Source organism: Galeopterus variegatus, unplaced genomic scaffold, assembly GCF_000696425.1.
Source record: "Galeopterus variegatus unplaced genomic scaffold, G_variegatus-3.0.2 Scaffold540, whole genome shotgun sequence".
Taxonomy (NCBI): Eukaryota; Metazoa; Chordata; class Mammalia; order Dermoptera; family Cynocephalidae; genus Galeopterus; species Galeopterus variegatus.
Window position 1 is genome coordinate 273,435 of NW_007726651.1, and position 13,985 is coordinate 287,419.

General features: G+C 44.2%; 1 protein-coding gene across 6 annotated transcripts in view; it reads left to right on the forward strand.

The window, feature by feature from the left end:
• Window positions 1-13,985, forward strand: part of DDC (dopa decarboxylase (aromatic L-amino acid decarboxylase)) — a 77,252-nt gene that overhangs the window by 52,351 nt on the left and 10,916 nt on the right. For all 6 annotated transcript variants that reach the window (XM_008569873.1, XM_008569872.1, XM_008569875.1 and 3 more), the window contains 3 exons: window positions 1,523-1,590; window positions 10,244-10,320; window positions 11,194-11,213. In XM_008569873.1, coding sequence (XP_008568095.1) covers window positions 1,523-1,590; window positions 10,244-10,320; window positions 11,194-11,213 — 165 coding nt within the window. The remainder of the gene's footprint in view (window positions 1-1,522; window positions 1,591-10,243; window positions 10,321-11,193; window positions 11,214-13,985) is intronic.

Sequence of the window (13,985 nt, forward strand, 5' to 3'; positions counted from 1 at the left end):
GTATGGCCCAGGCTGGGTGCTCTTTTCTGAGTCTAGGTACCAGGTTTAGGGTTTCATAATCTTTTCCCACCAGTGATCTTTTTTCTCTGTAAATAGACAACCTGAGGTTTTCTCTTTCATGAAAGGATGCCTCATCGTCAGACCACCGCAATGATGGGCCCTAGAGCTTGATCCTATCAGCTGCAGACAATATTTCATGCCCAACAATGTGTCATTTCCATTTTTCCTCCATCAGTGCTCCAGACTCTCTCTCCTTGCCTGGAGGATGGCTATGCTGCTCAGGGGGTCAGATAAGAGGGCTGCAATATCCTGTTGTGGCCTTACCCTTTGAGATAAGAGCCTTTCTCTCCATCGACAGGAGAAAAATATTGCTGCTGGGTAATGAATGAAGTTTAAACAGATCAGCTCCATAGGAAGGAACTAATAAAATTCCTAGCAAACAAAGGTCCCCTTTAACCTTTTGTTTCCTTTTATCAACAAATGAAACTTGCTGTAATTTCCTCTCTTTCTCAAAATTACTTCGACTGAAACTGGAAGGAAATGAATGTGCACTTCCAGGGTGTGTCGATGAGGAAGGTGGCCATCTACTGACCGAATGTCTCCCTTAAACCTTTCCTCATCCCTCCATCCCAAGCCTTGGGGAGATTGAAAAGTTTCCCATTAGGAGATTTGGGCAGACTAGGGCCTTGTGATGGCAGCTGCCTTTATTTCTGCTTCCGTTGTGGATTTATCCATGTGGCCAAATCCATGGCCCTTCAGGTGGACCCAGTTCTTGATCACCAGTCAGATGATGAATCAGAGCATGCATTCTGAAAAATGTAAGAAAGCACCATTCTGGCCCTTGGCCACTCTTGACTGTTGAAATCTCTTATTTTCTCCTTGAAATTATGGTAGCACCTAACATTGATGCATGAAGCTGGAGCCAGTTTTTACCCACAATCTCTAGCCAGGGAACCTGTAACTGTTAAGAATACAATGAACTTGAATATTGTCTTTAAAAATAAAGAAGAAAATATGTAGGTAAATGGGAAGAGTTGTTGGTATGTTACAGTAATGCTGGCAAAGGAGCCAACCAATTAAATGAAGAATAGGCTTAGCCCTAATTACTGTAGATTATTTAGGAAATTTTTACTCTCCCCTTGTTTATGATGAGACATATATTCTGAGAACTTTTCCAATTCCTGAAGTTGAAGGAATCACAGGCATATGTATTTCATAGGCCAAATCAGAACAATATTGGGACATAGTACTTGTGAGTTAAAATTTTGATTATTCCAAATGGGAGGAGCATTCAAAAAGTTCATGGAAAGATGCATGTTATCTTTCAATTCCGTTTTTCTGCAAAAAAACGTATTCCAGTAGTTTGAAATATAGTATGAATAAATTTTATGTGCTTTGTGCAAACTTGAAAGTGCTTTTCATTTGTGAATATAAACTTTTAATTACTGTATTAGGTATAAGGTCTTGTTTTATAACTAAACATTTATAGCTAAAATGTTTTCTTGTTCTTATTCCTTGGCAGTTTGCAGATTCATTTAACTTTAATCCCCACAAATGGCTTTTGGTGAATTTTGACTGTTCTGCCATGTGGTAAGTTCCCCTGTTCGTTAGGTGCCACTCCCCTGTGCCCACAGCTCTGCAGAGATGATGGCCCATGCTAACGACACAAGAGCTAGGGGCACATCCAGTTACTTCGCTCACTGCTTGTTTCCATTTCAGGAACACTGCTATAATTCTTGCCGACTCTTGCCCTGGCTGCAAACCTTTATCTAGAACATATCATTGCAACATTTGGCATAAGAAAAGAGAAGACTAAGAGAGACCACCTGTCATTTGGTTTGTGTAGCATGAACAGAAAACAAATGCAAGGAAATTGCAGTACATGCTTCTAACTCGGCTGCTTCTGTGCTGTTATTCCTGCATTCATAACCAGCCTTAGCCTAGCACTAAGTTTAAGCTAACTAAGTCTAATGCTTAAAAGCATTTGCTAAGGAAAAACAAAAGTAACCCTGCTTCCTAAGAATTTCCCTGGAAATTCTTAATGACAGTGCCATAATTACTTTCGTGATATTTAGAGTAAGAAAAAGAACTCGAAAATTGAGATAGAGGATATCACATTTTATACATGATGTTTAAAGGAAACGTGACTACTGGGAGAAGTATGGGACAGTAGAAACTAGTTCCTCTGGATATTTTAGAGTAAGAACATCATTCAGTTACTGAACAAGAAGGCTTTGCATGAATTTTGCACAAAATTGTTCAGTATGTAATTAAATGGATGGTTTTCACCTTAGAAATGTGATGAAAGCAGCTTACACTTGCTGTTTATCATATGGTCAGTTTGCCCTTCTACCAATTTGTCTAGAGGCAAACCACATTTCCAGTGCTTTACTTCTGTTCAAATCAAAGTCCTTTTTGTCATCATCTTTTCCCCAAACTGTTGATACACGATTTTAAAACCAATTGATATATGGGCATTTCAGACTTAATTTTGCCCAAAATACTAATAAGGATTTTTAAAAGCTGCAGCTTTCATGAGTGTGAGTATTCATTTGTATTCTTGTGGTTGTGATTTCTGTTATCTAAAGTGGAACACAGTAAGGACAGTTTATATGGTGTGTCAAAAGTCCCTTTATTCTAAATTTAATTTTGCTTAAAGTGCAATTTCATTTTGCTGGGACAGTTGATCAGCTGGGTGAACTCTGTAAGGGGGCTGGAGTTTAGAGACCCCTTCAGAGGGTTGGCAGGGGCTCACAGAACAAGGGTCTCTATCTGGATACCTTTTCTTTTGCGGGGGAGTTCTCAGATGCCAGGAGGCATTGCGCAGAGTAAGCCTCAAACCAACCAGAGGGGATCCAGAGCTGCTGGGCACAGCTAATCAGAGGAGGGACTCTTGGTGAGCCCTGAGGTTTTCATCATTGCTGGATAAAACAATCAATCAGCAATCGACATTTAATGAGTGCTGACAGCTACAGACTCCCTTCTAAGCCCTTGACTTCCCTTAGCTCGCTAGACCCCACAGCAGCCCTGTGAGGAGGCTTGGACATGGCCGTCACCACTGCAGGGGAGAAAACAGAAGCTCTCAGGGACCATATATGAGGCAAATATTGACATATGACAAGGAGGAGTATAATAAAGGCAGTCCTTGGGCACAGACAACCAGTGCATATATTAAGGCTGAGAGAAAACACTCTTTAACGGTGTTGTGGTGAGGAGATTTGAGCCTTTCATGGGCTATGGTGTGCCTGCCCCTGGAGCTGATGTGACCGAGGCACTCTGCAGCAGATGCAGCGAGAGCCAACGGCTGCATCTTCATCTGTTGCAGGGTCCACCTGGCATTTCATGTTCTGTTCAAGCACCAGGCTGTAAAGGGGAATTTGACAAGTGGAGGTGATGTGGGGAAGAGACACAGGAAACAAGGGATAAGGCCATGTCATTTGGAGAAGGGGGAGGGGATGGGGGTGATTAGCCTGTAGAAAAAATTAAACCCAAGCTGTAAGACACAAGAGTGGCCTCAGAAGTCTGAAAGTTTGCCGCAGAGGAGGGTAATTGCGAACGTTCACTGTTTTAAAGAAGTGCTATGCCAACATCAGTTGCAGCACCAGCTTTTACAGAGAAGCAGAATATAGACCTAAGTTCTCAGGCTGTCTGGGGAGAATTCACTGCTCTCCTCCCCATCCTTGTTATAATTAGCGAGGGGAATGCACTTCAACCCTCGAGCTGAGGTGCACCTCAACTCTCCCCATTCTGACACTTACTGCAGTAACGGTGCTCTGCACGTGGAGTTCACATTCTGAACTACACCTGCTACTCATGCAGCTGTGCTTTCTCTTATGTCAGCTCTCCTGTCAGCAGTTTCCTGGTGTAGGAGTTGTTATCCCTATTTGGCGGGTGAGGAAACTGGAGTTTGAGATGTTCTTTTGGTTTGCATAGGACCCACAGCTGTCTACGTTGGAGCCAGAGCCAGATGCACTGTTTAGTAGCAATAGGGGTGAAGTTTTAAAATCTGGTGTTGAGTGAAAGAATAAGAGAGATTTCTGTATCTCACAGTCTGCAGACCAAGCGTATGGACACCCAGAGTGATACACATTTGACAAACATACAGGCAATTGCAGTGATGCACGTAGAACACACTGGGGCTGTTCCTTATGGATAGAAGAGAAATTGGAGAATCGGGCCTGTTTTTGATGTGAATGAGCCAAAATCAAGCTCTGATTCTATTCCCACTTTTGTTCAAGCTGCTGCTGACTCCATTTTCTCTCTGAATACTGAAAATAGTTCTGAATTTAAGCCAGGGGTGTTCAGCCTAAAGGCAAAGATGGACAGATGGACTACAGCCCCTCTGCCGTCCTGAGAGGTTGGCCCTGCTGAGTGTGCTCCTACACGTCATCGGTCCCCTGCGTGTTGCAGAGGGCCTCAGGCAGAGGGCGCCTGGCCATGTGCTGATGGGAAGTGGGGAGAAGGAAGGCCAAAAAGCTACTCAGAGGCTTTTTTTTCCACTATCCTGAACATCCGTGGAATAAAAAAAAAAATACTTGGCTCGTGTAAGAGATTATTGCAGTAATGTGAGCCGCCCAACACAATAAAATACAAATAAAAAGGACGCTGGTAAGACTGAATTCAGAAAACGAGAGGCATCCCTCTACACTCCTGGGAGTTTAAAACAAGCAAATAAACAATCCTAAGTTGTGAATTCTTACAGATGTCTTTTAAGATTTCACCAATACAACAAACAACATATAAATGGATTTTTTTTCTCTCCCTGGCTTTTTTGCATTCCTTAAAGTAAGTGTCTCTTTTTTGCTTAATGAAATTTCACCAGTGGTTAGTCTATAATTTAACTTAAACACTTTGGTTTTATTCTTTAAATATTGAAATGGACAAGATAATTGAAGTTTCTAAACTCAGCCATTATTACAAGCTCAGTAAATACATTTCATAATGAATTCATTACTCTGTTCATAAGCTTTTTATTGTTCATTCCTTACTTTGAATCTTTTATATGTAAATATGAACCATTTTGCTCAGAGCTTAATGTCTCTTTAGTATCAGATCTTCTCCCTAGAAAGCCCCAAATTCCACACATGCCAAAGGCATATAGTATCTACATTTTTAAAAAGGTTTGATTTCCCCCCCAAATTCAATTTTATCACCAATTTTTTTATAGCATTTTTACACTTCTGTTATATTGGAGGGTTTTTAGTTTTTTTTTAATTCGGTTTCTTTGAAAGAGATTTAATTGCTCTAGTTTTAGTAAGATTTGATTCTAGAACTTGTTTTAAAACATTTACTGGATAGTTTTCTGTGAATCTTTTTCATTTCTTTGGACTTTGGCCCAGAAGCCCTTTAGCATCTTGAATCTTTTACAGCTGTTATTGGCTCCAGGAAGTAACACGTGTCCTTATTCAGTGAGCCCTATGCAGTGTTTTAGATTTTTAAAAAAGAAAACTCAAGCCAGGCTTTCAACACAACGGAGGAGTCCCTGCCCCTCTTCCTCCAGAAATGTGTTCAGGGAGAGGTAGGCTTTCCTCACTACTGGGACCCACACAGAGGGAGGTGACCCTGGTGCTCTGAGAGGATGTTCCTCTGTGTGTCTGTGAGTGTGTGTGTGTGTGTTTGTGTGTGCAAATCTATTTAATTAAGTAAAGTTCTTCCTTGTTATAATATCTATTAAATGCTACAATTAAATAGAAAGCTAATACATAAATATTGAAGAAGAGACCACCACAGACCTATTAGAAACATGGGTCAATGAATAAAGTATTCATTGGAAAACAGAAATATTCAGAACTGAATAAAAATAAAAACGCAACAAAATTTGCAGTACTTAGAGAACAGACTTAATTAGAAAAGAGGAAATCCATCCGGGCCGGCCCGGTGGTGCACTGCTACAGTGCGCCGCTTGGGAGTGCGGTGGCGCTCCCGCCGAGGGTTCGGATCCCACATACAGACTGGTTCCTGCTCACTGGCTGAGCGAGGTATGGGAGCAACACCGAGGGTTGCGATCCCGTTGCCGGTCCCGGTCCGGTACGGGCGCGACACTGAGGGTTGCGATCCGTTGCCGGACACGAAAAAAGACAAAAAGGAAAAAAAAAAAAAAAGAAAGAAAAGAAAAGAGGAAATCCAGACAATCAGGAGCTATTCATCCAAATTAATCTAGAAGACAGCAACAGAATAAACCCCAAAAAACTAAAAGGAGGAAAATCATAAAGTTTAAACAGATGTAATGAAAGAGACAGTAGACACAATAGAGAGGTCCTTGACCAGCCTAATAAATGGTCTCTGGAAAGATGGATCAAAAATAAAGAGAAGGCACAGATGAACCGTAGTAGAAAATAAAAAGGACATGACTACAGACACTTCAGAGATTTCAAAAAGTAGTGAGGGAGTGCCATGAGTAACATCATGCCAAAAATTGTCCACAAATACACATTCGTAATAATTACCAAAAACTGCTACCAACAGCAACTCAAGAATAAATAGAAAACCTGAAAAATCTTATCGCTAATACAAAGTGCTAATAAAATTTTCTCACAATAAAAGTGTCCAAATTCTTATAACAGCAAGTTTACTAAACTTTCAGGGGATTTATCAGTCCAACCATAAATGTAATTCACAGAGAACAGCAAAAGAGAACACACTCCCTCTCTTATATGGTGAAGTGAGTCTCACTTTGATTCCAAAACCAGATGAGAAGCTGAGAAAGAAAAGCTATAGGACAATCTCACAAACGTAAATGTAAAAATTTTAAGTCAAACATTAATGAATAAAATTCAGTGATGTTCATAAAAACGTCATTCGCCATGTTAATAGTAAAGGAGAAAAACGCTATTATCGTATTAGATGCAGAAAAAGTATTAGATAATACACTCATTCAGGAGAAAAAGTCTTAGTAAAATAGGAACAGAAGAGAACTTTCTTAATCTGATAAAAGTATCTACCAAAAGACTATAATAAACCTATTCCTAATAGTGAAGTATCAGAATCACTCCCTTTAAAATCAGGAAAAAAGTAAAGTTTCCCATAATCAACATTACACTTTCCTAATCTGCATAGTAAAAAAACATAAAGAAGTAAAAATCTAAGGATTAAAATGGAAGATATAATACTATCACAGATGGTGTGACTGTGCAATAAACAGAGAATCTTCAAACTATTATAATTAATAAGAGAACGCAGCAAGATTTCAAAATACACTAACATTTTTTAAGGTTACATTATTTTAAATCTACAATAAGCAGCACATGTAATTTTTAAAGAGGAATACTCTTTATAATAACAAGAAAAGATATAAAGCTACTATGAATAACTACATCGAAACCCATTCAGATTTTTATGAAGAAAATTCTACAATTTTTTGGAGGTCCTAAATAAATGGAATGATACGTATGTGGATAAGAAGACTCAATATCAGGCCCCAGTGCAATTCTAATAAATATCCTGGCTGGCATCATATTTACATGGGCCAGGAATAGCCAAAAGAATTGTAAAGAAAAACATGATGGGGAATTTGCCTCATCAAATATCAGTGTGTCTGAGTGACGGTGACTGAATGAGTGCTGGACAAGTACAGGCACCGATGGGTACGGCAGATCAGAAGAGAGCCCAGAAACAGACCCACACATATCCAAACCAGTATTCCTAGTGTTTACAGATTTTTTACAATCCAGTATGACAGAGACATCAGTCTAATAGAAAAATGAACCAAAAATTTCTCACCAAAGAGGAAACAGATAAGGCCTCTTAGTACATGCAAAGTAGCTCAACCTCATTAGTAATTAAAAATTAAGAAAATTAAAATCACAGTGAAACACTACAGATTGTGGACAATAAGGTCTCTACGTACTAAATGTTGGCCAAGTTGTAAACAAGAGGCAGGACAACCAGTGTGGAGATTAATTTAGTGCTATCTATCCAGAAGGTCATAGATGCCTCCTTACAACTTTAAGGTACCTTACCTGGTCCCAATTCCATAATTAGGAGCATATCCCACAGGAGCTGCTGCTCAGGTATACCAGAAGACATGCACAGGAATGTTCTCAGCAGCCTAGTTTGTCTGGAAATATATACGGAACAATAAGAAAATGGATGAGTGGGACGTGTCTGTGCAATGGAATCCAATGAGGTAGTAAAAATAAGTGAACAAGAGCTATCTTGTATGAATGGTGTGAAACTCACAGGTGTATTTTTAAAGAAATAGTGAGTTACAGAAAAAAACACAGAGAATGATGCCATTTATGTTTAAACATCTTGAATTTGTGTTATAGTATGGTTAGAAACATGCAAAATAATGCTATAGATTGCTTAGGGATTTGTGCAGAAAATTTGTAGAACTACATGGGAGTGATACACCCAAATTCAGCCTCATGAGCTGTTAGGTGGAGCAGGGAGAGGAAGGTGGTTAGGGGAGAGACACACGAGGAGGATTTCATTTTATTAAGTTTTATTTCATAAGCAGGAGGTGGAGATATTTATTCTTTATATCTTTTTTTAATGGCTTAATACTGCATAACTTTTTTTAATTAAAAAACCCTGGAAGGTTCTTGTTGTGAGTGTGTGTGTGTGTGTGTGTGTGTGTGTGTGTGTGTGTGTGTGTGTGATTTTCATGGACAAACGGCAGAGTTCTACTGATAACCATGGGTGATGACAGCCCTATCTGTCTCTTTGTCCCCTCTCTTTAGGGCTAGGCACAGAGATTTCCCTAATAGAGAGACACAAGGGCAATCCTCCAGTGGCTCCTCGTCAAATGCCTATGATACAAGGAAATTCCCATACACACATACCTGACCTTAGGTGCAACAGATTTTCTTCCACAGGTCAGAGAGAGAATAGACACCAGACAGCTTATTGCTGCGTCAGACCTAGTCTGTCTTTTAACCCTTTAAAGAAATAAAGCCTTAATTATCTTCTAAAAATGATCTAGCCTCTTTCCGTCTCCCGGGGGTAAGCTGCATCCCGGTATTCTATGTCCTGCTCACTGGGTTTTCTCTTTCAGGGACTCTCACATTGCATTTGTTTTCAGGCCTAAGCTATTGTCAGATTGACAGTTCTTCTCTAGTTTGCCCCTAGGATACTTTATTTGCCACAAAATTGCTTTGAGAGGGTGTTCACACAGCCACACAAAGCCAAGCAACAATCTTCATAAGGGGTAGGCCCTTCCCAGGCCAGTCCCGATGAGAGCTGGGCCCGAGTGGTCCAGAGGGCCGTGGATGTGGTGCTCCCGGCAGACAGGTGGGGAAGGAGCGTGACTACAGCCCGGGCATCTCTGCCTTCCCACTCGTTACCCTCCTTGCCCAGCAACGACATCCCGAGGCCATCAGGGGCCAGGCACTGAGGGAGGAACCTGTGATAACCTGCCTGGTTTTTCCTCCTGCCACCGTTTCTCCAAGTCTCCAGACACCAGCTGGGCATCCTACAGATTACCCAGAGTTAGTGCCAGACTCCACAGACTAAGGGCTCATTCCCGCAACACTGCCCTCACTAACGCTGTTCTCAAGTATCGAGTCCCCAGGTTGCCTGCACTTCTGTCCGAGGTGCCTACACAGTCGCGGGGCTCCACCCACCCAGGTTCAATAATTTGCTAGAACAACTCACAGAACTCAGGAAAGTGCTTTACTTATATTCACAGGTTTATTGCAAAGGGTAGAAATGAAAAGCCAATGAAGACATGCATAGGGCAGGGGTTTTTTTGGAAGAAAGTGTAGGTCAGGGAGCGTCCATGCCCTTTTTGGGTGGGCCACTGTCCCAGTGCCTCGAAGTGTTCATCAACCCAGAAACTCTCCAAACCCTGTCATTTAGGAGTTCGTAATGGAGGTTCCATGACATAGGCATGATTGATTACATTACTGGCCACTCAATCTCCAGCCCCTCTTCCTCCCTGGAGATTGGGGGCTTAGACTGAAAGTTCCAACCCTCTGTTCATGCCTCAGAAGCTCTCTAGAAGCCCTCAGCCACCAGCCATCTCATTAGCATACAAAAGTCACCCTTGGGAGCCATGTGCAGTTACTAGGGACAAACAGCAAATTTTTGTTTTTTACCCTCCCCCCTCCTACTCCAACTCCAGGCAGCTCTGGAGATGAATGCTGTGCTAGACTGAGGTTGGGTGGTGGGGTAGAGGCAAGACCGTGACCACAGAACATGCTCAGGGCAGGGGCCCCAGAAGCAGGTGCCTGAGCCATGCCAGATGCGGAGGGGGTCAGCGGGTCCCATCTAAGGCACCCTGTCATTTGTTCTCTAATATCAGGGTGAAGAAGAGGACAGACTTAACGGGAGCCTTTAAACTGGACCCTCTTTACCTGAAGCACAGCCACGAGAGCTCCGGTAGGCTGGTGTGCGTGCTTTCTGCCGTCTGTTTTCATCAGAGCTGCGTGGGAGGTGCCCAGGAGCTGGGGGACAACTGCTCAAGTCCAAGGAGATGCCCCCGTGGTGGCGGGGTGCTGCGCGTTCCTGGACTTGTCCCGGCAGCTCCTTCCCCATGGTGTAGATCGATTAAGGGGCCTTGGGTTCCTTTGGGGGAGACTCCTGCTCCAGAAATGCCAAGAACTTAGATTGCTCAGTGCAGAGGCAGCATCTGGGGCAGGTGGGACCCAGCTACAGGATTGCAATATGGGTACAGGCACCACCTGTGGATACAGAAACAGCTTTAAAATAATGACTACCCTAATGTCTTTCAGAAAATGGGTTTGTGTCACCTTCCACCAATACCACTGGTGTGTGTGGGGGGGGGGTGAATGCAGGAGGTTGGGAGGGTAGGGGGCAAAGAGAAGATGGAGTCACAGGTGGAACTGGCATAGCGCACACTCTTCAGTCATGGGTTGCAGACCTGCTCGCTCAGTGCCTGGCACTGGTGACACAGGGAGCCGGGCCAGCACCTGCCTGCACTAGGTGAGCCCTCAGATGTCCATGCTGTGTAACTGCAGAAAGCAAAACGAAGGGACTCCATTCATAATTCAGTATTTCTGATTGGTGCTTTGGGCATCCTGCTCTCCAGGGACTCCCTGAAATCTGTTACCTTGGGAAGTGCCATAATAAAGAATACCCAGCGCCAGCCCCAGCCCAGGGTGGTTTCATGTCTGGCTCAGAGGATGAGGTACGGGACACAGGAAATTTACCTGGAAGATGAGAAGGGTTTAGTGTGTGATCAACGGATTCGTGTCATGGTTTCTTTTTTCTTCCTCTTTCTCTTTTCTCCAGGGCTCATCACTGACTACAGGGTAAGTGGGAGATTCGTCTTGCTCAGCTCCGGGATGGTTGTAATCCAGATATGGAGGTGGCGGTGGGGGCTCCCATGGCTGTAACTCCCGCTGCCCCCACCGCCTGCAATCAGGATCCCACTGACAAGCACCTTCTAGCTGGGTCCTAACTAACAAATGGCCGGGTTGTGTCTGGCAGGGGCAGCCCTCTAGGTGAGCCCACCACCCACAGGTATCAGGGTAGGAGGAAGCGACCCCATCTGCACTCCCTGGGGTGGGGGGAGCTGCACCAGATTCCTATGTAGAAGGAAGGGGCTCCATCCTTAGGTTTCTGCTGTGCCTGGGGTAGCATCCAGAGGCAGGCAGAGAACAGAAGAAGGGCTCAGATGAAGAACGGTCATCTCAGCAGCTTTGTCACACACTGCCTCGATTCTCTCCTTTGTATTAGCTGCAAGTGTGTGGTGAAGCGTATTTTGAAATTATCAGGTTTCCCAGGCCTTACAATTAGGAACCAAAGTAGTGCCTGAAGGCTTGTCAAAAGAATGAAGCCTGGGGGAGCAGGAATGGGACTGCCCCATCGGCTACCTCCCCCCATCAGGAGATGACCTGTGTCCAGATCCTTTCTGGTCAGATGTGATGGGCACAGGGCATCCTCCAAGTGGGACTACCATTTCCTGATGGCAGTTGTGTGTCTGAGTCATGGGGCAGAGCGTGTCTGCAGCTGATCATAAGCTGGCAGGGGCTGCCCCTCAGAGGTGTGGTGTGTCTTTCCCCCTTCCCATGACAACTGTGACCTGGGAGGTGCAGGGCACCAGGAAACCTTCCCAAGCCATCAAGTCTCATCCTAGGACCGAGTTTTGGCAAAGCTTGCCTGGTGCCACCCCACTCCACCACCAGAGGAAAGGCCAGCGTGGGCACATATGGGCATGGCAGGAAGACCAGGGAGTTATGTCATTTAATGCTGTGATATAAAGTCCCCATGTAGAATCCAAGGTATCTTTTAGAAAGTTGTCATTTAAAGAAATGTGTGACAGTAATAATAAACATAGTTTGAAAGGGTCACCCACAGTGTCCCCATGCTGAAACTACAGTGGGCTTTGCATATGTATGTCCTCCTCTTGTCTGTGACCTTCTCATGAGGGCCTCACGCTGGACAGACCACTCTGCAAGGGGCTTTTATTTCATTGAAACTAAAATGGTCAATCTTCCGTACTTCTTCATAGCCCTAAATATCACAGAAAGGCCACATAGAATTCCATGTTATGTGGCACGATGATTTGTTTCCTATTATTTAATTATTTCCCTATGATAATGTCTTGCTTTTTGAAATTATTACTCAGTAGACATCTTGTCCACATAGATTTTTTGCTTATAATGAGCTATTTCCTAGGCTATAAGAACAAGAATGGGGCAATGAAGTCTCAGGACGTGAAAACTTTGTACCTTTTATTCTTCTGTCACAGCTTAGATATCATTAGGAAACAAAGCACGACATCCTGTCAAGTTCAGGTAAAATAACTTAGGCTCTGCTATTGACCAACAAGTCTCCCAAGAACCAAACTCCTCTTTAATAAATTTGGCACTATCTTTCAGAAGCCTGGGGTACGGTCCCCAGCAATGCTGGCTTCTGTTATGTCACCCAAAGACAAGAACCACCTCAGCTCTGCCTGCACCGAGCTGCTCAGGGAACGCAAGCTCCTCAGATAGTTTGCACCCTTCGCCAAGAACTGAAGATGTGTGTGGCCAGCTGCGTGCAGAGTGGGAGGCCACAGGGCCCGCCTGTGGCTTTCCTTTTGGTGACACCCTTCCCTTCTGTGCTCTCTTCTACTTCTCTCCATCTTCTCCTCTCTCCCTCTGTCCTCAGAGGCAGACCTCGCTCTCCTTGGCCACTGAAATCTTCAAGCTGCACCCCTTCCCCCGTGGCTAATCCAGAAGACCTGGTCACTTACCTCGTACTGATGGGCTGCACGTTGCTCAGAATGGTTTTGTCTTTCTGTTATTTCAACCTGGCATCTCAAATTAAGCTTTTAAAAATTTTTTCTAATAGTTCAATGAAAGCCCTTGGCCTCAGTTAGAAAAATCCGAGCATGAGCAAGCTTTTCCGCTCTGCTTTCGAATGTTCTCTGAATGGCCTGCTCCTCCCGGTCCCCTGGCCCCTGCCACGAGACTCCCATCTTTTTCTCCAGGCAGCCTCTTCACTGGCTGCTCCCATCCCAGCCAGAGGTGAACGGGACCCCAAACCTGCCCCCTGGGCTCCCAGGCCACAAGTGCCCCTCTCCACGTGGAAGACCTCACTCCTCTGTGATTCCCGTTTCTGGACCAAGGGACAACGTCCCACCTCTGCTGCTGGTCCTCTGACGTTCCAGCTTCTCCTTGTGCCACTTGCTGTGCTCCGTGATGATGGAGTCCCAGGCATCACGTGAACCTGTGTTGGGTGTGCACAGCTCTCGTTTGGCCCACCGGGCAGGTGTGGAGTGCATTAGCAGCCCAGCACTCCCTGATGTCCAGCGGCTTTGAGGTCCCCTGGGACAATTGTGCCTCATGGTTTGCTGTTGGAGGCACATTGTGGCTGATAAACGGGCAAACAAATGAACTCTGTGAAGGATCCATTGAAAAGGACCAGGGAAATTATCCTGGAGCAGAGGGGCTTTTAAACATGGGTGCACTTGGGTCAGTCCCAGGAACACCATCTCCAGGAAGTAGGAGTGGTCACGAGGGGACAGATTCAGGACATCCCCACCAGGAAAGAACACACAGGTTGCCGGGTCCAGACTCAGTGCCCTGGGCATGCAA